The sequence below is a fragment of the Bacillus rossius genome, chromosome 1 (genome assembly GCF_032445375.1).
Source record: "Bacillus rossius redtenbacheri isolate Brsri chromosome 1, Brsri_v3, whole genome shotgun sequence".
Lineage (NCBI taxonomy): Eukaryota > Metazoa > Arthropoda > Insecta > Phasmatodea > Bacillidae > Bacillus > Bacillus rossius.
The window spans coordinates 57609936-57637697 of NC_086330.1; the positions used below are offsets into that span (position 1 = coordinate 57609936).

Consider the following 27762-nt stretch of genomic DNA (forward strand, 5'->3'; position numbering starts at 1 on the left):
TACATTCACTTCACGTAACGAATTGTCTTAACGTAATGTTATTGTTTGTTTGTTTTAATATTTCGTTTAATTGAACAAAAATACATAGTTTGCCGCTTCGAGCGACTACAGAAATGACAATACAATTAGTTTACAGTGTTCCAAACATTTTAGTTTCCTCTACTGTACATGGGGCGAATATTTTTTATGTTATGTTTACTGAAACCACTTTACGCGCTAAGTGAGATGTTGCGATTGCGTAGAAGCGAAAATATGTCTTAAAACCCTGGTAATGCTATGAATTCCATTCATTAGTTTACTCGGTGATCCGCAGGGTCTGTTGTTATGACTGAATACATGTGCACTTCCTCTATGTAGCGTGGCTTCATTGAGATGAAAGCATAGCTCACGTTGATGAAATACTTATTAATTAAAAAATAAAAATGTTATTTTATGCTTCAATTTCTGTTAGTGTCGTACACAGATTTAAAATGTAATGCAGAGTTCCTTAGTTTTATGTATATTGAAATTTGCTCATGTGTAGAGTAGTTATTAAAAGCATAAAAAACATATATGACGAATTGTTGTGTATTATTTCCATTAGGCGTAACCATGAAAATAGATAAGATTTTATCATTATGTGAAACCTACATTTGAAATGTTGGCGTTTAAATATTTATAAAAGCGTGTGAACACTTAAAGCGCTATTTATCTATTTAGGAAGTAGGTAGTTTCTTTGATTTTAGAAGGTTTTTTTTTAACAAACAACTAAATTAATTCAAAAATTTGAACTACTGCAAGCAAAAAATACTTTATTCAATTTTTATTTTAAAATAAGCCTTATATTCTACCTTGCTTACACTTTATTATCGAAATGGATTTTTTTTTGACAGAGATGAATACCGTAAATTAATACACAAAACAAACATGTTTTTGTATGATACAATAACAGCTAGTGACAGTGACGAAACCAAAATTATTTTGATAGTTTGTATAGAAAATCCCCAACAGTAGTGGTGATATATTTAGGGATTTCGTTATAGATGGGTACTATTTCACAATAAAAAGGAGTTATCGTCAATTATCAAAGCAGCCATATTTCGTATCTTCTTTGACAGCCTAAATACAGCACCAAATTACGTACTTGGCTAAAAATTAATTCCAGCTGCATGTGTACATTCCGGGAGGAGGGGAAAATCTCAGGGTGGCCCGAACCTCCCTGAAATAAAAAAAGCCCATCGGAGGGGGCCCGCTTGGATTTGCAAAATCTTCACGTTATCGCGCGGGCCTCATGGGAATCCTACAGATTTTCGCCCGTGATTCCAGCTATACATTTCACTGACACCTTGAGCACAACAGTCAGTGCACACTGAGTTCTTACATACCACCCGCACTTGTCTTCGATAAAATCTGAACTCAGGTGGATTCAGCATGACTGACTAAGCCTGTAGTCTGAATCCACCTGTAGGCCGCTGTTGCAACAGCTAAGAAATTTACACTGCTCGTAAACAGTCTGTATGTAACTCGGAACGGGATTCCAGTTCATTCGTGTATATTTATTCATCATATTATGCAACGTTAAAGTCATTAAAAAATATTTAAAAAAATAAAATGCTAAACATGTAATAAGTGCCAGAAAATAATAATATGCTGTAATATTTAGTGTACCTAAATACGACGTGAACCCTAGAATACAAAGTTGACGATGTGTCGTTGGTGGGATCACTTGTTTGTTCCTGACATTTTTTTCTCTACAGAATTTTAAAGTGAGTTTGACATGCACTTTTTCTTTAGGAAGTAAGTTAAAAATTTGTTTGTCGTTATTGCGATTTCAAAAGTTGATTTGTGTCTAAGAGTAAAAATATGTAATATTATTTTCATCATTTTATTCCCAGTTTTATTACTCAATCTATTAGTAGGACGTGATTTCTCGTCGCGGTGCGGAAGACTTTTATGAATGAAAGCATAATGTTCGTGCAAAACCATTCATCACACAAATGTCAGTTCTAAAGTATAATGTTGTAAATTTATTTTTAATTATAATAATTTTTACAATTTTTTTTCTGAAAACACAAGCTAACGCATCAATTTTTGGTGACAATTTTTTGTAATGTATGTAAATCTATTAATTATGTAGAACATAATTAAAAAAATAAAAATTCATGTTTAAACAGAATTGACGATTGTTTGTATTTAATGGATATGGACTGGATCGCAACACTAATTTAATGTTTCAAGTTAATAAACACTGTCAGGAAGCAAGCAAGGCAATATGAGAACATTATCTTTTGGTTGAATGTAGCGAAAGGGAAAAACAGTCACCTTTCTTGCCACGATCTTGTTCGCAGATAACGCAGGTATAAGTAGTAAATGGACTCCACACAATGACAACCCTCCCATTATTCCGCCCCCCTCGCTGAAACGCCCTCTCCCCCCTCCACCGCGGCTCAGGCGACAGGCTCAGGTATATCGCCACGCCCAACCACTGGCAGTAGCACGTGGCCAGTGGCCCACCGCGCTAAACATTTTTACTAGGGAGGCCCCTTAACCTCTCCCGTCTCGTAAATGTAAAAATATTTAGACGCATCCCAACTTCGATTTACATCCCCCCTCCCCCCTTTTTCTGTTGCCCACGGCCATTCCTCGTGGAAGCTTATGCAAACAACAATAATATTTTCGTTAAAAGTCGTTCCGGGGAAATAAAATGACGACGTTTTTGCATAAACTTCTTGGGCACAGGCAAGAGGCACATTTCAACAAACCAGATTTTTTAATTATATTTTTTATTTGTTAATCACGCTACCTTAAAATAACATTGAGAATTGTCATGCAATGTATGTTAAAATGTACTAAGAGCAAATAATTTATTTTTATCATAATTATTTCTTCATACAGTAAAGAAATGATTTGTTGTTTACAACATAATTTTTTTTACAATGTTATTTGACGTACAAATAATTAACACACATGTTTTTATTTAGGATTATGTATACATAAAACTATCAAATATTTTTTCTTTAGTCCTGCTATCAGTATCCTTCAAGGATGTTCGTTTTTTTTTTTTTTTTTTGCAAAATGTCATATTCAATGAAAAAATAATTTTTTTTAATTTTCCATTTCACTGGCAGGAGCGATCACTGAGGATTCACGTTAATGAGGCGATGGTTTGGGGTTGGATACAGCCACCTTGCATCACTCAGTTGACCAACACAGGGTCATTGTGAGTGTCGTGGAGCCGACTATGTAGAGACATATACACAACCATGCGACCCCTTCATGATATGCAGGTTTCATCTTCTCCCATCATGCTTCACAGATAACTAAAATATGTCACTTCCTCTGTATCTACATGTTTTCAAAAACGAATTTCATTATTTTAGAGAAAACAAAAATCGATTTTTTTAAATAGTTTTGTTACATCCTTAACACGAAGATTAAAACATTTTTAACTTTTCTGTGCATTTAAGTTGGAGGTAAAAAAACCGTGCATTTAATCTGGGGATATTTTGTTTTTTTTATCAACTTATTTAAAGAAGCAAGTATATAATGTTGATTTTTATTTTTCAGAATATATGGACTGTTTTAACGTCTACCATTTCTCAAACATCCTATAAACTCTATATGAATATATTTATACACATATTAATAGACTCATATGCCTATATAGAGCATACAAAAAAACATCAAAAAATTTGTCTTAAAATACAGTTTCTTCCAAAATTTTACTGTGGCCTGCAATTAATGGTTGTCCTAATATTTATTATGATTATGAAGTGATTGTTATGCTTTTATTATTGTTAATAATAAGTGTTAATTATTTTTAAGGGTATTTTAATGACAGTAGTGGATTGGAATGCATGTAGTAATATGGCTTTGGTATGTTATAGCCTTCGAGAGAATATAAGTAGAGTAAATTTTTGATTTCACAAACCAAATAATTGTATTCACATTATAAGAAATTTTAAATATTTATTTAAAATTAAATATTTTCTGCAGATAATTAAAATCTTTTTATATAGCTACCCTTAAGTTCTGAAAGTAATTAATTTTAACTTAAAATTCAATAATAATAAATTAAGGGAACGCTAAGAGTAATATATATTTGTTTCGTATTTGGTTGGATGCCTTTTTATTAATCATTATATTTAGGTAAATTTTGAGCATTCTCTTAGCAAAACGGTATTTGAAGCCTAATATGAATTTATCTTGGAATTATCGTCACATTAAATTTCACACTGAATGATAACAAAGTATGTAATTTCTTGCATTTATTATTTTTAGATTTAATGGTCAGTTGCTAATAATGTTTTATTGAAATCACTGGTAATATCAAAACCTACTTTAAGGTAAAACCAAAAAATTGTCGGTTATTACGGAAATATTGTTTGATATTTTTTAATAGAACAGAGGTCAATATTCCTTACTTTTTTTTTCATTTATGATGTTTAATATTGAAATAGATTTTAATTTTTAAATAATTTTGTAATAAAGTTTAAATAGAAACATTTTATTTCCTTAATTATTTCATGAATAGTGAACATGTATTTTCCGCAATTTATATGGATTATTTATGGCAAATATAAAAAAGTATAAGGTTTTGAAGCAGTACTATAGCGACCAGGTGTCTCTAAAACAGCCATTGTAGAAGAGAAGGCAATCAGAATGTACAAGGATTAATTAGTGAAGGAGGGTGGGAATGAAATCATGGTATAACTACGACACCACGTTGTGGTGCATGTTAAAGTGTTGATGTTATTAAAGAACCACGGACGTTCAAGACTAAGATATTTAATATTATGTTGTCATAAAAAAATGCGATTACGAAATTTATTTTTTATTTTGATGAAGAAGGCCACACTGGTAATTTTAGTGGCAACATCATTATATTTACAGGTTAATAATAATACAAATGCAATAAATATAGTTGAATAAACAACTCCTTACGAGAATAATAAGCCTCTTTACACGAACACGAATGCCTATCACAAAATGAAATTAACAATCAGCTAATAATTTGTTTGAATAAGCCGAAACTTCAGAAAAACAGTTGGAAACGTTTTTGTGTGAATGAAGCATGATGAACGTATGTCACAGAAAGAGTGAGGTTAAAATTGGTTTTTAAACAATCTAGACATTTTTTAACTGTGATAAAATTATTTCTATAGAGTACTAAACAAGTGTTTCTCAACAAATAAAAATTAGCGTTTTTGCTAACTATGAACACAATATTTTCAAGAATTGCAGAAACTTTCTTGTAAACAAAATAAATAATTGTTTTCAATTAACTTATAAACGACATTTATTTTCATCCGTGTTTGTGACAGCTGCAGAAAATTCACAGACATTTATTTTCGCGTCATTTTCTCCGGAAATAAGAGATTGGGAAAGCAGACACCATAGCCTCCCCTCTGACCATCGCAAGAGACTTTTCTTCCAGAAGCTTCTATTAAAACAGATTCTTCTGCGTCAACATCTGTATTTTTTATTTTCCCTCTTCTCTTCTTCTACCAAAAAAAAAAATTCCTCTCCGCTCTTATTTCCACCAAAGTTGCCTCAAACCGTTTTCTTTTATTTTTGCTGGCTTCTTAGAATTGAAAAGTCGTATTTGAATTTCAAATGCGTCGTGGCACCTAACACGATGCGCCGGTTCTATAACTTTATATATAAGGAACCAACATTGTATGGACACGACCCCCTTAACCAAAAAAGCGACACAAGTGCATTTGGGAACTGCGCCAAAGCAACCAGCAGTGCGGAAAAAAAAAGGAAATATTTTTTTGATGTACTCAAGATTGCCGAAAGTTTTCTGAAGGCCCTTCTAAGCCTATCTAAAATAAACTTCCAAAAATATTTTATTAATATAATTTATACGCACTAGCTTGTTCACTAAATACAAGAAATTAAGCTAGTAATGAGTAGATTATAACACAATACTTTAATAGGCAATAATGGCTCGTCTACAAATACGGCATTGACATAATATAAAATATTCACGCCATGAAAAAAATATTTTTGTGAAAATAATTACTATCCTAACAGCGACCCATAAAAGTATAAAGGTTTAAAAAATAATAGTAATACTTCAAATATATTGGTAAAACACAAGAAAATAAAAACTTCATAAATATTAAGTATTTAAAAATAAAAATACATGTATCTAAAAACTGACATACAAAAACTATTTGTTACATTATTGGGTACGGGTTAAAAAATTTAATCACACCGTAATATATGTCATTGTTTATATTAGGAATAATCAGGTAAATGCATGAAAGTTTCATAAATCGTTGTTTTTGTACTATAGTAGTAAACTCTATGCTTTATAAATATTAATAATTAAACACTTAATTTTAAGCAACATTTAGTTTTGTTATTTCTTCTACACGAGAAAACTATTAACATTGAATCGAATAATCAAGTAGAACCAGATTTATTGATTGAAAACAAAACAAAAAAATCGTAATACTCTCTTTAATCAGTGTTTTAAAAACCAAATGAGCCAAGAACAAACACAAAAAATTAATACAACCACTTAATTTTTACACGTATTTACACTTCCCAGCGTCATAAAAATATGTTAATATTTTATTTATTCCGGTTTTCAAAAGGTATTTGATCCAGAAATGTTGTCACTATCAGTATGAATCAACTAAAATAATATCACTTTCACGTGCTCTCATAAGCAAACTTGAAAACTTTCCATTATTAAACTGTGTACACATGAAGTGGCAAAGAAAACTATAAAACCGATTAAAGATTCAAAAGAAGAAAAGAATTTTTATTTGGAAGAGAACGTAGAATTTTAAAAGTTCATAACTTTAAAAACTTTTAATTTTGCGTAAGATATAATTTAGAGACCTTTCAAGTAATTTACTTATGTATAGCAGTATGACTACGCCGTTAATGTTCGCGTCACACTAACTGCAACCTTTGCTCATCAATATGCTAAGTTTTTCTTTATGACTCAGGAACAATTACTAACATTCCTTCTTTGCTTTTTGGTATACGCATGTATTAGTCTGTATAATGTAATTATAAAGAAAACATAGCAGAAGATAAAAAAGAGGAAAACAAGGACACGGAAAAATTATATATATATGTGTGTGTGTGTGTGTTTGTGTGTGTGTGTGTGTGTGTAGTACGTGTTTAGAGTTAAGAGAGTACAGTTTTAAATGCGGTTAATTTTATGTTGCCATTAAATATGCAAATAATGTAATATGAGTTTATAAAATTAATTTAACACAACAGCATGAAACGAAAAAGATGGCTGTTCCATCAATTAATCACCTCAAAAACGCAGAATAAAGTGAACAATAATTGTTTCCTAGGAATTTTTACACAGTCTAACGTTTATCTGTTTTTAATCAGAATAGAGTGTTTATTACCTAGAAAAATAGAACTCAAGTTGGTCAATAATACACAAAAAGGTCAAAAGGACTACGAAGTAGACCATCCTCAATACTGATGATAGTCCGGAAGAGAAAATAACAAAACACACTGTAATTATGATAATTTATAATAGGGTAAAACGCCTTGGGAACGAATACTTCTAATCAAGCTGCATAGTGAAAATCAATAAATAAATAAATAAATAAATAAATAATAAAAACAATTGTCATTGTCGACTTATGGGCGACTGTTTAGCGCTAACTTCTTCACAATTTATTAATTTTCTCCTCGTTCTACCTTATCTCTCTCTTTATACCCCCCCCCCCCTCCTCGTTTTTTCATAACAACCAGCAGACTGACATTTTCATCGATGCCTACCTTATATGCGGCGCCAGAGATAATTTTCTGTCCGATGAAAAGTTATAAAAAACGAGAACGCTGTTTGTTTGGAAATTAGCAGACATTTAAGTCTTGGGCAGTTTTCTGAACCCCACCTCTTCTTCCCCATTCCCTCTCGACATCTTCACCAAAGTTATTAGTGTTCCCACCACCGTTTGCTTTCTTGGCCTTAATGCACTCTCAAGACCTGCTGGAACCGAGTTTGCAAACTCAAACACGCTAAAATTTCCATTAGGTCGAGGTTTTAGCACAACCACAGCGAAAACTATGATAGGCCTATTAGGCGTTTAGGTTGGGCCCATGACTGTGCTAACGTATGGTAATTACAAATAAAAACTGCTTATTCACTATGCTCATAATGCCTTGGTGAGCAATGATTCTGTAACATCAATTGTGCTTGACTTGAAACTGGAACATAGAAACTTGATTATAAATTAGTTTATATTAAATATATTTCAAAACAATATGATCAAAAAGAGTTATGAAAATTACAAATGCTAACATTATTTGAACCGAAATATTTTAAAGTTCGTTTATGATTATAGTGTGGAGAAACATCTTGTACATGAAAAAAAATAGTGATAGGCTTTGTTTCTTTTTCAGATAATTCTGGCAATTGCATCCTATAGCATCTCTCAATATAAAGTTGGTGGTTTTAACCTGAATAGTCTATAATCTCGATGGATACTTCCAGTGATTTTAAAATGTTTAAGGTAAATAAATGACAGATATCTTACAAAGTTAACTCATGGGACGAATGGATTTAGATAGTATAGTTGGCCATTATTTACAAGCCTTTTATATGGAGTATGACATGAAACATGAACAACTATAACGAAGTTTTATTAAAAATATTTTTATGCTATGCTTTTGAAATACTTTTTAAAATAATATTGCATGTTTTGTAGCAAAGTATGTACAAAAATAACGGAAAAATATTATTTTTTGAGTATAAATAAATTATTGTTTTTGCGATACGTGAAGTATCGAAGGGATATCAATATGCAACTTCGTGCAAGAAGAAAGTATGAAAATAATGATGCTATAGCTGAGACAAATAAAAAGTGGGAATATTTTCCCGACTCAGAAATGTAAACTGTAGGACCGTAAATATTTTTTTATGAAGGCCATCAACAACGTTAAAGTGAAAAGCCAACACTGAAAATGGTGTTAATAACGTTACAATATTTTAAAATCTTTTATGTTGCGTTTAAATTAAACATAAATTATTTATATTTACAAGCAAAGCATAGAATTGTTACAGTTTTGTCATATTTTTATAAAGCATGTACCACCATCAAAAGAGTAAGGGAAGCGTATCTGTTAATAAATTATACTTTCTAAATTGTAATGTTTTTGAATTCTTCAAATTAATTAATTGCTAAATGCCAAATTATTTTCATTTCTTTTCGTCTATCAATGCAAAAACAAAATTTATAATTTTTGATAAAAAAGTCATTATGAAATTTGGTCACAGACCATTTTTTTTATAGAATTTACAATGTAATGAAAGCTATGAGTGTTCTACGATAAAATATAATGCGGACAATTTGCAACTTTCCAGTTTGTAAATCAAACCTATCTATGTTTATCATCATGCGAATAAAGATCTTTGTCCTTCACAGTACGCATAACAATAGTCACTGCAGAAAGAATGGATAATTTTTCCGCTCTTTAGTAGAAATGTTTTCACAAAATATTTTCGTGAAATATTATTGGCACAGCGATCTCGCAGAAATAATTTCAGCGACTTACGGCACACATGTCCAACGGAATGTGAATGTCGTTAGTGGTGTGTTTACATTGTCACGTGTTCCCGGGACATTCCAGCATCGCACTTAATGAACAGTCCCGTGTGTTTGCAGTATTCCCTAATTACACAGCACGTTGTTCCCCGCGAGCTGAGGGCATTTTTCCTTCTCGCGTGCGTGACCGAACGCATGAGTGGCAATTTTGTTGGGAGTGCTCTCCAGACTTTAACGAGTTTAAAAATGCAACAACTACGAAGTTAATTCTTTTTTTTCAAATGTTTTTTTTTCCCTTGTTTTGTCACGTGTTCAAAGCGTGGAGCGTCAGAAATTTGCGTTGGATCTCTCGCATTTAGACTCCCTCAGTGCTTGCTAATTCAGTTGATTTTTTTTTTACCAAGCATCGCGTTAAATTTTATTTCTTTAAAATAGAGGCTATGCAATTTGTATTCAAAGTTTATTCGATTTTTACAATATTGTATAAAACATAACATTAACATCCAATTTACCTAACAACTTTAAACAGTTTAGCAATAACAACTTGACACATATTGAACTTAATTTAAACGTCAACACAGTAGAATTCATTCCATTGATACTGATAAAAGATTTCCGAAAATTTATTTTAAAGTCATGTTCCCATAGACAAATAATCAGCTCTTAGTTTCTATTGTCTTTTCAATGCGTGTTCCCTTCCAGACAAGAATGTGATTACATATTAAGCTACTTTTATTGAAATGTTTAAATTGTTACTTTTGTAACACAACCATTGTTTCAGTTGAACATATTGCCCTTGTTGATAGAAAAAAATGTCAATAGTCAATTCGTTACTAATAAAATTAGCCAAGAGTTCACTAAATGATCTGATGTCTTATGTGACAAAACTTTAATATAAATTCGGAAATATTTTTATAACTTTTATTCCATGTTTATTGTTACAGGTTTTTAATTTAGTTTTTCTCTACTATATTTTTCCCTGAGCCCGTCAAAAGAGCTTGTATTTATTTTGTAAATGGAACAATAATATTCACGTATAGTAACATATATTTGTAAATTTGTACAGTTACATGAAAATATTTATTGTCACTACAAAATAATGTTCTTAGTAATACTAGGTTTGAATTATTACCCGGGCATCTATGCTTAGTGAGGTCCCGGTACGTCCAATAGATAGGTAAAGATATTCGTAAACCGTTCCCTGGAGAGATTTCCAGTATTAAGTGCGCACAACAACAAGCATAATTAAACAAAATAGTAAAAAATATGCTTAATGAAACGTCAGTTAAGATATTAAATTATCGTTAATTTTCATAAGAAATACTTAGTAATATCTCGGAAAAAAACGTATTTCATGTATGCAAAAATAACCATAGCCATGTGTTGTTCAAAGTTACAATATATTTATTGTGGTGTTACGGACTCTTTATTGGAAACTGTTTTCTAGAGAGAGAGAGAGAGAGAGAGAAAAACATTTATTTCTGAGTGCAGCTACGATGCCCAATCCCGTCCCGCCGCTGGGATAAGTGCCCTCCCTTGCGCGGGAAAACAGAGCGGCAGCGAGTCCCACCGAGAAGGGAAAGAAGTGATCGGCAAGGCTGGTACGACGTGGGATGCCCCTCTAAATTTACCCCGGTTTATTTCTTCCTCCATTATTGCATCTGAAGCGGAGCGACTCGTGCTCAGACCTGCGAGTGCCTGCACTCTGCGAGGTACCGGTGGCATAAGCTGCAGCCGTGGAGATTGAGAGTATGTTGGCTTTATTTTGAACTAGCCTAAGTGCCTGGCGTTGCCCAAGCTTTGCGCGGACTGAAGAGACATCACTTAAGGGAAAAGTGACAGTTAAAAAATAACCGAAATATGAAGTCATTTCCCTTTTATTTTGATCCGAGTTCAACTGTGGAAAATTACACCAAGCGCAAATAAAACTTTTGAGACGACAATTTGCCTCTTATTTTGAACGTCATGAATGACAAATTTTGTCAAGAAGTACAAAATTCTGTTTACGTGGGTGGGAACGGGTGATGATATTTCAGATTATACATAAATTATTTGATGAGTATAAAGAATGTTCTAAAATATTCTGAACTTCCGTTTCCGGTTTCTAGAACAATCAAGAAGGTTCTCTAGCTTTCCGGAACAGGAAATCCCTTCGATGGTCCAGAATCACCTGGAATATCAGAGAACATTTTTGAACATTCCGGAACAGAAATTCCCTTCGATGGTTGACCAATGTCTGGAACACTCTAGAACAAACTCGAAAATTCTGGAAAATTCTGGCTACTATACCATATCAATCCCATGTGGCAAATTGAAACGGTGGTGGGGGGTGGTAGTTATAGCAACACGCACGGACAAAATAGGCTTATATTTATATATATTTATATTGATTACTTATCTTATATGATTTGTTACAATGTGGCACATACCTTACATACACCGTACATTTGTATTTTTGTCATTATTGTTTTCTTGTTCTTTTTTTATTTTAACTCTTTTAATGTCCTCGTTTTTCTCCCTATTAGAATATTTTGCTTACATTCCTTTATACTCATTTTCGTGACACAGTTACTTCTAAGGAAATACACGACATAAACTCAAGTGTTTGGTATTAGATTATAAAAGGTTACTTTAATTTGTAGTTATTATATTGCTATAAAAAACCTTATTATTTAAATATAAACTTCTATCTTTTCGTGTGATAGGTGGAATGTGTGGTTAAGGAAGAAGATGATGATGTTGTGAAGGTATAATGGGACACATTGTGCTATGGAGCTCACAGTTTGACAGGTGGACTTTGGTAGGGAAGAGAAGAAACTTTCATCATTGAATATAACGATATTGGAAAGCGGTGATAGATCGGTAGATGTCATGAGTTCAGGAATGTTATTACAAGTGACGCTTCCCTAGTATCAATCATACATCGCTACTCACGTGTGTTTGAAGTTTGAATAAATGCTGTCTGTCTGACTGGTCTCCTTAAATTTACACCATACTTCCCTGAAACATTATAGACGAATTATATTTTAAACAGTTGTTGGTTTTTTTTCTTGCCAAAATTTATTATGTTTAAGAGTTGTCTAAAAATTAACTTAATAATTACATAAAATAAAAATTGTAAGGAAAAAATACTAATTGTATAGTCTACGATCTTAATTTAAAAACATATTTTTTCACATATAATTTTAAAATTACAAAATCATGGGACAAATATTTTACAAAAAAATGCTTTTATCGTGGCTGATATAACAACCAATGTTCATAGACACTGGTCCGTAGTTTTTCCCTGGATACTCCCGTTTTCCTCAACATAGTCATTCCGTAAGTTCTCCATCCTCATCGAATCGCCCATCATCATTTCTAACGAGACCAATGTCGATGAAACGTTATGCACTAATTCATTCAATCAATGGGTTAAGTTACCATAATTTTTTATATATGCTTACTGCTTCGTCGACAGCGAGACATTAGACACAATGACTCAAGGTGATGACTTATCATGATAAAGGAATAGAATACGTCATTTTGTTAGGAACTTTCCCATCTTTTGTTGTGGGTGATTTCGGAGAACAAAGAAAAATTGAAATTATGATGACAGAACTGAGTTTTAAATCCGTATTGTGTGCCTTACCACTGTACCACTTTATTCCGTTACGGTGGGTAGTGAAACTAGGTTTTTCCAACCAAAGGCCACATATGTCTTGGTTGCAAATATCACGGTTATTTATAATGAGATATGCCCGAGCCATAGAAACAAAACCAAGAAATAACTAGAAGTTGTGATTTTTCGTGACACAATATGTTTGCCATCTATACTACAAATACTCTATTTTCTGTGTCAGTAAATCTCTGTTTTGTCATTTGTGGCCGTTTGCAAGAGAAGCCATTGCCTTATTTGGGCAAGTATTTAGAATGTTTTTGCTTTCGCACGAAATGTCTGTGAATCATGGGCCTACAGTGGGCATGCACCTGAAAGAAACTAAACCTATCACGAAACACACGCGATGATACAGTGTTCTAACACACAACTTGTCTCGAAATCTTTTCGTGAGAAATAACTTTACACGTCTTCCAAATGTACAATTTATCCCTTGTAGTCCCATCGAGCACTAGTAAAAAACATATTGTAGGGTTTTGGGTCTATAGATTAAATGTACTTGTAGGAATTTCGGGTAGAGCCTACGTCTGTGAAAAAAACGAAGCGTGTCAGCCTTTTTGAAGCCATCTTTACCCTGGAAGATCGCAGCAACAAGGTATGGCAAAACGTTGGGCACACCATATTTTCACTGATGTGGTCTTGACCCAGAAGCCAAGATGTTGTCGCTGCTGCAGTCTCAAACTCGGGCTATACCGACGTCTGCAAGTGAATCTAGATCGTACACATGAAAAGTAATGTTGTACATTTAGAAAAAAATCCTTTGAAAACCATTTGCTCAGAAGAAGTTTTTAATACTGCAAGAAATAAATTGTAACTTTGCACAACAAATGGCTATTTCCGAGACACTACTGAATATTTCTTACAAAATTTATCACATAATTTTATAATTATTTAATTTATATTTTATTCAAGCATAATTGTGGTTATAAATGGAGAAAATAATCAAATATTTCAAAATTGGACTTTATTTGGTTTTATTATGCTTATTATGTGCGAAATCAATATTGGAAAGCTATTCAGTGAACGGTTTACACATAACATTAACTATTGGAGACACTGGGAAAACACAAAACATAAAGCCCCGGTTAAGCTCCGAAGACAGTATAACTACAAAAACTATTTTGTGGTCATACAGTTGTTTTAATCTAAGTAGACATGAATATTTCTGTTCCATTTAAAAAAAAATAATAATTACAGCGTTGTGAGTTCGTTCCAAGCCACTTAAAAAACTGTAGCAGTAGCCTTTATGCTGTTAACAAAGTGAAGTAAAATTAAAATTTACACCTACTTCATAGATTTATATGTCCATAGTACCCGCTCCTTGCAAGCGTGCAGTGATCAGTCTTAAATCTGGTACATTTTTGAACCACGTCATGCCTGGATGAACCCCTATAAAAAAGGAAACACTGTAATAAAATGAAAAATTAACTGAAAGTTATAATAATCTCTAAACGAACTAAAAAAAAAAACGCCAACAATGAAGTAAATCGATCTGGTGGTCAAAGTCTACCTGAAAAAAAAATCTGTGAACGCGAGATCCGCCTGGTCACGTGTGTATCTGTGTTAGTGAGAGGGGATGATAAGTGCGACACAGCGCAAATTTCGTCATGCTATGCGATTTGAGCAGAGAGATGAAGATACAAGGTGTAATACAAAGCCATTGAGGCCTGAAAATTACTAAAATAACTCGAGTTTTAGCCATTTGCAGTCTCATAAAAATACTGTTTAAAAACGAAATCCGGAAACAGAACTTACTCATCCGCCCTCAGAGTATCCTGAAATACTTTCCGTAAACATATACCACTCGGATATCTTGTAGCAGTTCTCAAAACGCTGTGATCATTCTGAAGGTAGGCGCGGGCCTTGCTCGGTGCCGGATTACTTATTGTGCCGAAGCTTGTCATGCCTGATTAAGGAACCTCTGTTAAGTTTGTTTGTGCCTGATGGGAACAGGTGCCAGTTACCGAAACGTCGCAACTGTTTTGTCATAGGGAACCTACTGTGTTCGTCGGCGTTATCCAAAATTCCTGCTTATCTTCATCGTTTTGTTCGTATACATACTGCGCTTTTCGGGTTTTGTATGTCTCGCCTTCATTTGCTGTTAATGTTGAAACTGTCACGTCATTTTCAGCCAGACTTGTTCGTCTGTGCTGTTGATTTTTTTTAATGACTAGATACTTTAAACGGAATTCTTAGGCTGTATGATATTTAAGTTTGAATGTGTTTGTGTGTGCTATCGTTGTTTTGTTGTGGTCCATAATGCCGGTTTTAGGTTTATCGTTGTGTTTATCTGTTCGACACCAGCTAATTTTATGTGGTTTTTATGTTTTAAGTTTTTGATTTCTTATCATGCATTTATGAAATTTTCCCTCGACAAACAGTGCAATGACGTACATCCAAGAAATTGTATTAAATGATCACTCAAAGAAAGTAAAGACTCTGTGTGCGTCTGTGTGTGTGTGTGTCTGTGCGCGGGTGGAGGCGCGGAGCGCGCCGCCTGACCGGGCCGCAGATGTCGTTCCAGGTGTCGTGGGTGCGGCACCGCGACATCCACCTGCTGACGGTGGGCAGGTACACGTACACGAGCGACCAGCGCTTCCGAGCCATCCACCACCCGCACGGCGAGGACTGGACGCTGCAGATCAAGTACCCGCAGCACCGCGACTCGGGCGTGTACGAGTGCCAGATCTCCACCACGCCGCACATGTCGCACTTCATCCACCTCAACGTGGTCGGTGAGTGCCGGCCCGCTCGCATCCCTCAGTTCTTCTCCTTGTGATGGCGTTTCACTCATAGGGATGTTGTGACGCACTTATAACACGAAAAATGGACTCCGCATTTAACGTGGAACGCCTAGCGTGATAAAATTACAAAAAAGTTTTCAGTTTAGGGAATTAAAATCTATTTATAATTAGGTTTAACAAGATGGTACTATTGATGTAACAGGAGTACCGAGCAGGAGTACTCAACGCTGTATCTGTAACATTTACCCCTAGACCAGAATTAGGTGCGTTGAGGGTGAGATATTATAATGCACCACCAATTCATTGAAATAAACGCGCACCACACCGCGGAAATTTGACCAGGTTGAAAGTCCATTGAGCACGCATGCAGAAACTGCTGTAGCCACGAGCTGAATTCGTTAAGATGGCGGACCCACGTGCGGCAACATGCACCCTTGCATGTTTTTTTCCACCATCGGAGGATGTAATAAGCTTAGTGGTGTGCTAAATTAAACGCTATTCTATTGAAACTATCGTAGAATAAATTTCGTAAACTTGAATAATTATAATAAAATATAATAGCAATTACAAAAATACCTGTAATTTATTAGCACGTAAAGTTGTGTTGGGACGAACATTTCGTCAAAATATTTTTTACATAATTTCTTTTATTCTCTAAAGCATTACGAAAGTGGCGCTATCATTTATATGTTTTTAAAATTAACAGATGCAGTCCAATATATTCCGGAATAGGATTTTATTTTCGACAAGGAATGTTATTAATATACTGCATATCTTGTTAAAATTAATTTAACATTTTTTAAAACAATAAAATTCCCTCACACGTCAGAAGGCATTATTAAAATTTTAACCTGAAACATTTTAAAACACATAAAACAAAGTATATTATTGAAAATTTGTTTTTACTTGAACGATTGAAATCTGCGTGTACACACTTCCTACAAACCAACATTAACCTTACTAAGCTGAGTCAACATAACTATTTAAAATTATTTTATTATGATGTTATTAAAAAGGTAAAAAAAAATTCCCGTGTGGTGAGATCTGAACCACGTCCCTGCAGGTTAACAAGCGCACCACTAAGCCATCGGGACATTTTGAAATTTGGAAGGTGACCTTGTATTTGTTAATTTTGTAATTAAATTTTTATAATGTATTTTCAAACATGCTATTACTTTAAGGTTTATTTTCGTTTACCAAATATATTCCAAGGTCGTTTCACTACAATAATGTTTCATTGGGCACACCAGTACATTTGAATCATACCCTATATTAAAGTCACAATTTACACGTGTATGTGTTACTCGTGGATCCGCCATCATCTGCTGGAGGAAGCCATCTTGATTTGTTTAGTGAAAACCGCCATCTTGATATCATCTGATGATGCCATCTTTTTTTCTGGTATTGGTTCCTAAAGTTTGTCAGTCTCGCTCTTCATCATGCATGAAAGGTCGAGTTTCTATTTCCTAAAGTGTTGTTATAAAACGTATAGACCAAAATACCTATAATTTTAATTAAAAATTCCACAACAATTTTGTTCGTGATGGTGGTTGTTTTTAAAATAAAAAAATAAGTTATAATAATAAGATATAATCATATATAATCTTTATTTGAATAGTTTGAGATATATGTTTTCATATATCAAATTAACCAACTCATCATTAAGGATTCGATGATTTCATTTATTTCAAAAAAATGATACTTTTAAAAAATACTTATAAAATAAATAACTTTTCTTCCATCAAATTTAATTTTATTCATGCTGCCATCTTAATCCATTCAGGACCAGAAACATTTCTGAGTCCTTACCCGCAAGAAATATTTTATTTTCAATCTCTTCTAATCATGAAGATTTTGCGTATTCGTGTTGTAAAACAAGCAGATATTTTAAATACGTTCATATAAATTTACATTTGCACTCTTATAAGCAGTTATATATTTGCATATTTTGTTTAAAAATCTGCATGGAAGCAGACATTTTAAATTTTTCATATATATATAATTTTCCATAAGGTTTTTAAGGAAAACAAAAGCACATGCAGCCTTAATTGTGCCCAATAATATTATACTACAAACAAATATGATGATTTACATTTGTAGAGTATTAGCTGTGCTCCGTCTCCACGAGAGAGATCATTACCAAAACATAAAATTTTACGTTTCGATTAGATGCTCATTTCATCCATTACCGTCTCTGCGATATGCACTTCAAATCCATCAAAATAGTATATAAATTTGTGGCAAGAATTCTGAAGAAATAAAATATAAAAAACATTTAAAACTATTTTATTAAAACACACACACCTACACATCATATTTTTCCCTGTATAACACAATACTATTCCAGATTGCATTACTGAACGTTCTCACAATTGTCTCCTCCGTAGCACTTTCCATATTATCCATCAAATGCTCCGTCCACTCAGCTATTCGCGAGCACAGGTCCACAGTTGATAGTTATGGATATGCGGTTAACATACCCCCACCACGGCAGCAATATTCTCCTCAATCGACGACGAAATGTCCACATCTTTCTTGGGCTTTTCATCACCGCTCACGAACGCGTCTTCTTTCATCGTAAGACCTTCATTCACGCCGTTAACCTTCTCCTAGTTCACATTAACATAGACATCCCTCCTTCAACTATCTCATACGGCACACGACACATATTGCTACCTCCGTTGATAACTATTAATGATACGTCCATCATCACCTCCACCAGCTTCACGTCAGCATCCTAAGGTTGCAATGGTTCACCCCTCACCCTCCTCTAACCTTTTTTACAATCCTGTCCATAATTCCTCAGCGCACGCACCTCTGACGCACATCCATTGATGTCAGCATACCTACAACGTCCCACTTACTTTGACCCTTCCCCAGCCATAATAGCCATGTGATTTAGTCCGGTCTCCAAAGTACCCACCTCCTTATACAGTTTTAGGTACTATCCACAATCGTCCGCCCTCGAAGCTACAGAAGAGCTTTGGACAGTACAGGTGTAAATAATACTTACATTTATTAACATAAGAATTTACTACCCATCACAGTGCATAAAAATGTACTACTCGTCACCTACATAAAAATTTACATCACACTAAATTTTCATTTGTGTAATCAGTAATGTTTATCCGGCTGTTTTTAGATTTATCAAATCCTAGCCACTTCACAAACAAGTGATCATATTTCCAGCGTATCACTTGCTCTACCAAATATTCGTTTGGGTACTTTGTAGGTTTAATTTTTTTCATTTAAAAATACACCCCTTATTGCATTACCTTGTAAATCTTCCAAGTTATATCATCTTGGGTGGTAATTACGTATTTTTGCATCACGGTAAATTTCGGTTTCCCAGTTAGGTGTATACCCTTTTCCAAAAGTTCGTTTGTATTTAGAAATCCATTCGAAAACTTCAACTTTAGCTCTAAGTTTTCTTACTCATGGTTTATTTACATTTGAATAGACAGTTTTCGTGAGAGTAATTATTTACATTCACAAGTACCATATCAATTGTTCTGTGTTTTCTGTTATAATAGTCATTTAGTAATGTCGGTATCATATCAATTCACTTATAGCTTAACTTCGCTGTAAATTCCCTACGCATAGCTTCTTTTAAAGTTCGTTAATCCTTTTATCTCGGCAAACATAGAATTATTATTTATACCAAACAGGCTACAAGGCTAAATTGCTACAATGATATAATCAAACACATAAAAAAAAACTCTTTGTATAAAAAGACCAAGTCAGCAAATTTAATTCATACTTGCCTACTGTAAAGCCAAAATTTCTTAAAATATGTATAGTAAAAATCGCAGGCTTTTGTGGGCATTGTCTGATTATTTAACGGATTATTACCCATAATTATTTAACCAGTATAAATATAATTTTATAGCAATATTCATCAAGCATTCAACAGAAAATTAATTTTTGCTAAGGGGAGAATATAACTTTATCTAAAAATTTTGAAATCATCAAATACCGTTAAAAAATAATTCAGGATTTCATGTGATAAAGAAATATTTCTTTTTATAAGGAGTCAATTACGTAACCAGAAATTTTCTGTTGGTTTAAAAATAAAAAAATCATGGTTAAGGAAAATGCCAAAATAAGAGGAAATATAAATAATTATTGTAGGCAAAGAGAGAAACAACATGAAAATGTGTCTCGACGAAAAAAAATTAATTAATATAAATATTCCCACTACCTATACACACACGCATTTTCAATTCTTCTTTATTTGTAAGCCATGGACGTGTTTATTTTTTTTTTTTATTTATCGTGATTTTTTTTTCTGCCGAAGCTTCGCTTTATGCCCAAGCTTTCATCGCAGTTTTTCCTTCTCCAGCCGGGAAACAGAGGCACGTGACCTTTTGACCTCCCGCGAGTCCCTAATGGGCCGGGAAATGAGCTCCGCCTCGCAATCAAATTTCCCCTCCCTCCACCATCCCCTCCCAGATGTGTTTCGTCGTGCTCTCCGAGAGAGCTTGCCTTCCACTCCGGACCCCGCCGGGAGTCGAACAGCGAACCGAGAGCAAGAAATCAACTGTTCGCGAGGAGGAGTTCTTCCTCGGAGATTCAATATAATTAATTAAGACCCCTCTTCACCCCTCCTCCTCATGAGCTTCGGATTTAATTTCTCTCCGCGTCGTCGCAGGTTACAAAGTTTGCTCAAGAAGTATTCCCATAATTCTGTTTGCGTTCTAGAGTTGACACAAAAGTATATATAAATAAAGAGAATTGGAGGTCTTTTTTTCTGCTCCATGCAAGAATGTGTTTAATCGTCCAAAAAAAAATTATCTAATATGATTTATGAGAGCAATTTATTGAGAAAAATAACAGTGTTTCTTTTCAATCATAACAAATTAAGAATAATAATATTTTGTTATCGTTTGACTTTCACTGTACTGAAAACTGTTTCATTTTTCTAAATTTTTCTGTGCACATGATCGCACATAATATAAGGCTGCGTATAAAAACTTTATTACGTATTAGTTCAAATATTGCTACTTTGTGTGATTTTAGATATTTATTTTTGACAAATAACTCAGTGAATTCACGTAAATTTATATATACCAACACACATTTTTATAGTGAAAATTGAAATATAAAAAAATTATATAAAGCGGAATTATCATGAGCTTATAAAATTAAAAAAAATTAAATTTTTATTGCGTTCGTTAATATTTGTCAAAATTATATTAAAATATTAATAGTTGGCGAAGTTTACCTTATTAACTTATTTATTAAATTGAGTTTTTTTTTAATTTTTGTACTATAAAAACACTAAACACAAATAGTAACTAAATTTACAAGACCGGTTGATTTTTTATATTACAACATGTTTTCCTAAAAATATACAATCCAAGACATTTTTCTTCTACAAAATTTATATATATATATATATCCTTATTAGTTATGTTTTATTGTAACTATTGACGCTCATACTATTAAGTGTAAGGTAATGGAGGGTAAGTGTGCGCATTTAGTGGAATATTTAGCATAAATATTTACCAATACGCATTTGAAGAAAATTAATAATACAGGATGATAGAAAAATTATTCGAGAATGTTCTGGAGAGCCCAAGTAATTGTACAGCAGGAGATTCTCTTTTAATGAGCAAAATGGTAAAAGTCGGCATTTGCGCACACTTACCCTCTGTGGGAAGGTAAGTGTGCGCAGCATGTCGGGTAAGTTTGCGCATAATTCTTATCAGTTGTACATTGTATACTTTATATTTCTGTACCTACTGTATTAATTGTTACACATAAAATCGTACTGGACGAACATTTATACATTTATACATAAATGTAACATATTATTTTGATAATTAAAACATTTAGAATTTCTTTTTATACAACCAATAAATCTGATGCTACTATTCCCTACACACGTTACTCTAACCCAGTAAAAATCATCACATATTCTTTAAAAAATAATCACAAAAAAAACACAGCACTCTTCATAAGATGAGCAAAGTTCATGCCACCATTCACTACACTCACAACATTGCACCCAGTCCCCATCACTGCATGATTCATCACATCCAGGGCAGATGTAGTCTTGTGAAGGAGATTGCTGATCGGACGCACTTCTCGTATTGAATGTTAGTTTGCGTTTGGCTATAAGTAACTTCGATGTTGTTTTTCAACAACTGAGTGTTTGACTTGACTAGCTTTCTTTCAGCTCTTGCTTTCGCATTTTCAATTTTTTTTCTTTTCTTCCTCTTCTTTAAGTTTATTTTTTTCTAAGCGCAAATTATTTTAAGGTGTTGCAGTTAAAATCTCAGATTTCTGCCCAATTCTTTTCCTTTTGGTTTGCTTTTGAGCTTTGAGCAAGGGATAAATCGCTGTGACTGATACAGTTGGTCCTGACGAAGTACCAGCAATTGGAATGTTTTCTATTTGTGACACGTTTGTGTTTTCTTGCGTCTTTGTTTCTTCTCCTGTTTTTATCCTCCAATTCTTCAACCTGAACCTATGATTCCAATACAGGAATTATGTAATAGCAAAATACTAATAATAAACTAATTGAATGTATTTTTCGGGAACGAGAGGCAAAGTGTACGAAGGCGGGTAAGTGTGCGCATTAACAATATTGGCGCGCACACTTGCCCGCCAGCAACACTAGTTCATAAAAGTCCAGCTAGATGGCATAAGAAGGAACATTTTCACAAGTGAGCTACAGCAAACGTAAGCTACGCCTGCCAGTTTTTACGCGACAACTGCGAGAACACGATTGAATTATTTCCAAAGGCTTAATACATTATATTAACATACCAAAATATTACATTATATACAGTGAAAGCTAGTATATTAACTGTACAAATCGCAGAATTCGATTAGGAATCTCCACTGTTCATTCTTCTTGCTTCTTTCCCAACTCGCTACAATACTAGCATGTCAATTGCTGCACCACAGTTATCAATTTCTGAAAAACTTCACTGCGCACACTTTCCCGCCTGCGCACACTTACCATCCACTACCTTATGTATAATATGTCTACCATGCAAACAGAATATAGAGATAGTATATATTGTTCCCTTACTATATGTAGGTATTATTGTGAGATAGTTATCATCCATTTATCTGGGCTCTAAATAGGGCATCAAAATGTTGTATAATTCAAGACGATATAACTTCAATAAGCATACCAACAGTCCATTCATTATTATCTAAAACCTTTGTTAAATCAACTGCTAAAGAAATGCAGCGGTACTAAACTGGTAATAAAAAACATGTTCACACTCTGGCACACACAAATTAAGTTTGGCATCATTCCGAAGAGAGAAAAAAATCCTAACTGATAGTCTTATCAAAAGTTAAATGTTATTTTTATTGTTAACAACAGAATTTGGTTTATAGGATTTTGTGTTCATTAGAAAAATATTAGGCGTGAAACCATTATTGGTCAGAAAACCCCTGCAGCTGAAATACAAAAAGCTATCCGGGCTTTGGAAATAGCTGAATAACAGGAGTTTCGTATGCAAACGAGCTTATTGGAGCTTCTGCGTCTAGGAAAGGGGAACCTTAGCTTCATATACAGCTGGAGCCTCATTACTCTCTCTGCCTAATACCCGACCAACGCCGGGTGCTTCAGCCAGTGTTATCGGACATACAAGTATGAAGTACATTTGTTATATTTTATTTAAACACCCAATATGGTGAAACAGGTCGCACTTCATGTTTAGGCGGTAACAACATTTCAGCGTCGTCCGATATAATTATCTAGCGTTCGTTAAATTATTCATGTAATGGCAATATTGTTTTAATACAATTTCTTCGACATACGCCAGTAGTATATAATAGCCGATACTGCGCCTGGTTTCTGGTGTGTTTGGTGCCGACCGCCATATTGGATTGTGACGTCATGGTGGCCATCTTGTATGACCATGACCTTGACCTTTAACCCTGACCTTTACCCCATTTTACCTAATGCGCACTGTCAAGCACACTTCTTTCTTGACCACTTGCATTGTACTGGTGAAATTGTATAAAAGCAAACATCACCCTTTATGGTCAGTTTTGCATAATGACTCGAAGAGGTAAGAACAATAAATCTACCTTTTGAGATACACTTCCCGGCTACAGGTTCTGTGGTCCAGGAACGAAACATGTCAAACGAATAGCCCGCGGTGACGTGGGCATTAACTCTCTCGACGAAAAGTGCAAGCAGCAAGATATTGCCTATTCCCTCAGCAAGGATCTCAAATCAAGGCACTGAGCTGACGAGATATTAGCACAGTTAGCCGAAGATATAAGTAAATCACTAGACGTGGGACTATAAGAAAAAAATCGTGGCGTGGGGCGTTTCCAAAATAATGAAGGCCAAGACGAAATTAGGAATGGGTGCTCGTCGGGCCAGCTCCCATAACTCAAAGACTAATTCATGCAAAACCAAGCGCAAGACTGGTGCAGGCGAGGGCAAAAAGCCAAGCAAAAAGTACAGACTCCTGACAAGAAGATTATTCGAGGATTTCTTCCTTTGATCTTGCCTGCATTGGGTATTCTCGGTGGCCACATTGGTGCAACGCTAGTTATAGTGCGAGCGGTCAACACTTCGAAGACTGAGCGCAAGTAGTTAAAGGAAGCACAACGACACAATGCCAACATGGAAGCCATTGTCATCGTAAAAAAAAAGCAGTGCAGGACTCTACTTGCAACCTCACAAATCAGGTCAAAGCATGAAAAAAAAAAAAAAAAAGTGAAAAATATGTTAAGTTCTTTGCCGAAAAATCTGCTCACTAATATAGATATAATAAAGTAGGCTAAAAAACTGAAAATACCACTTTTCCAAGGAGTGTTTATGTGAGACACTTTACCTAGCAAGACAAAGACTCGTGAGTGTGCCATTATTAATTTAGATTTGTCTACGAGTCGTGGCACGCACTGGGTGGCGTACGTGAAGTCTGGAAAAATGGCTGAGTACTACGACAGTTTTAGAAATTTACGACCTCCTCCAGAACTTAGACGGTACCTGGGCTGGACCACTACATGGTTCTACAATTACGAAACTGCGGTCACCTGACGAATAAATTACATTACGTCTGCACTTGAAGCGATGGGCATAAAGTATGTGACACCGAACAGTTATAAAATAAATCGCATTGGTGTGAAAAAAAATCAGTTCTTTACTAGACAATGGTGCATTAATACCTGCAGCGTAAAGTTTATTCTTAGTATTGGACAAGTGCCAAATAAATATGGAAGACAAAATCCTCAATGCGGACTATCCGGTCATTAATGATGACAGAATTACGAAAATGGAACTGCACAAGTACCAGCCTTTCCTGCTCGGGCCTTCAGAAGTACGCATTGCTGTACACAACCAATATATCTGTACTTTACCTTTGCAGTCATTTCTACGTATAAGAGGCATGCTGACAAAAGCAGATTGCACGCATCCGACAAAGACGACCATATCCTGCAACGGTATTCTTCACCTAATCGAGCGCATTACATATGCAATCAATGACGATAAAACCAACAATGAACCAAAACGGGTATTATGGACAACAATACGACAACACAGACGAACCCGTTGAAACCTAAATATAAGACAGCGCGACAATTCCGTGGAAGGAATTTATTCATGGTAAAAAATAATAACAGCACAGATGGACAGAGTGGGCTAGCAACGACGAGACAGTTTCAACAATATCAAATACAAATAGGCAACACAAACTGAACAACACAGAAAATATACGAACACAACGATGAAGATAAACAGATATTATGGACAGCAAAACAACAACACAAACGAAAAAATTATGTTACCTGTGACAAAACAGAGGCAATGTTTTTGGGAACTTGCATCTGTTCTCGTCATCAGAAACAAGCTTACTGACATTTCTTTGTTTTTGAGTTTATGAATTTTAACCATGGCAAACAGTACAAAATTTCAATGGCGTGTGTCCAAGAAATTGTATTAAAATCTTTAGCGTTGCTGCAGAATTGTTTGCTTTAGTTTGGACTGGCTATTCCCGTAGGATTTACGTCAAAACTGAATAGTGACCTATCCGTACACATAGCGTGGGTTGTGACGAAGGAGACGACAAGCTACGCCGTAAACAAATAAACTTTATTTTGAACCTTTATAAAGAAATTCTCATAAAATTAAAAACTAGTCGGAAAAAGTATTTTTGTGGTAACCTTCAACAGAGAAGCGTAAAATTGTAAAGAACACTTCCGTGGAATTAATAGATGGTTGGTTTGAGGCTCAGTCTCAATTGCTGAGGCTGTCTTTTCATTTTATCGTCAGGACATTAATGTTATTTTATTCCGCTAGTTATGACACGTTTGTTGTTAGGCCACAAATTCCCTCAAAATATGAAGTAGCTTGGTTTCTGAGTTGTAGCCGAGTCCAAGGCGAAAATATCACTGACGTTTCGGTCGACATTGCAGTCGCCATCATCAGGATAGAGTTACCTAGTAGGGTTATTTCAAGTTCTTCTGCATTTAATACTCTCACCTGAGAGGAGTGTTTCACGATTGGTTGCAGCCAATCAAAAGATATTAATATACGTTATTTTTGAGCAGTGAAATGTGACGTAATAGCTCCAAACCATGTTAAACCCTTTGAATTACACCGCTAAAAGATAAAAGTAAATATCTGTTGAGAATATCGTGACAAATTTTCTGGAAAACCACTGAAATTACTGCAACGACAAGTATTGTAGACTCGAAAATGTTGTTTTGTTCCACGGCAATGTTTAGAAATGGTTCACAATTTTGGTTTACTCGTAGCACTATGTTCAGGTACCAAAAATATAGTGTTTGCAGTAAAACTAGATTAAGATTGTTACCCGGGCATTTATGCTTTGAGTTGTCCAAGTACCTCCAATAGTTAAAGTTATTTGTAAACCATTACCTAAATAGCTATCCTGCATAATATAATAAAATAAAGCAAATATATAATATTAAATTTTTGTTTATCTTTGTGGAGGATACACAAAAATTTGCTTGAATGAAACATCAAATGATGCGCCAATTTTCGTATTATCTTCGTAAAACGTATTTTATATATGCAAAAATAACCATAGCCATATGTTGTACAAATTGACAATAGGTTTCTTGATAGTATTTCTAACTCTTTCTTGGCAGTTTGATTCCAAGGTATCTTTTGAAAAAGTAGATAATTTATTTTTCTGCGTAGAGCTCAAAGAATTAACGTTTGATGTGAACTAACAAAAATTTTTTTACCGTGTACATCGCGGTGCAGCTGTATGCAAATGAGGACCGCATCGGCTGCGCGAACGCGACCCCGTCGCACATAAACAATCCGCCGCGCATCCGCCGGACGATATGTCGCGACCGGCGGGGGTCTCTCTCTCTCTATCCCTCTCCCTCACCGTCAACCATGTCGATCCTTCAGCGTGGTGCAGAGATTGTAGCTCAGAGCGTCACGCGCAGGAGAGAGCCGCGGGTTTGATTACACTACGGTTTGCGGCGGATTTATCCTCTGCTATTATTGCAGTCATAGAGTCTCGGTCCAAGTGAGGCGCGTCACTTAACCTAAAACTGTTACAGGACGGCGGTTTGGCAACAAAAAAAAAATATATTTTTTGGCCTAAACTCAATTGTGCTAAATTAATTTGGTTTTGTGACTTGTCTAGAAATTATTTGTGCTTTAGCATAATTGACACAAACTATTTAAGATTGTTTGAACGGGTCATATATATATATATATATTTCGCCTAAAATGTCTTGGCATGAAATATTTTGGCCAAATTCCCGCGTCCTAAAATTGTGTTTGGACCGAAGTTATTCTCCCCAGAAGCACACTTGGCCTTAAATCACATAACCTTACAATTTGACCAAAACTAATGACATAACATTATTTGGCATAACATAA

The 27762-nt window shown here is 34.5% G+C and overlaps 1 protein-coding gene across 4 annotated transcripts in view; it reads left to right on the plus strand.

Moving 5' to 3' along the window:
* LOC134536418 (tyrosine-protein phosphatase Lar-like) overlaps positions 1 to 27762 on the plus strand; it is a 1395465-nt gene that overhangs the window by 860824 nt on the left and 506879 nt on the right. For 2 of the 4 annotated variants that reach the window (XM_063376130.1, XM_063376139.1), the window contains exon 3: positions 15683 to 15905. In XM_063376130.1, the coding sequence (XP_063232200.1) occupies positions 15683 to 15905 (223 nt within the window). The remainder of the gene's footprint in view (positions 1 to 15682; positions 15906 to 27762) is intronic. The other 2 variants (XM_063376144.1, XM_063376134.1) reach the window with 1 other exon arrangement.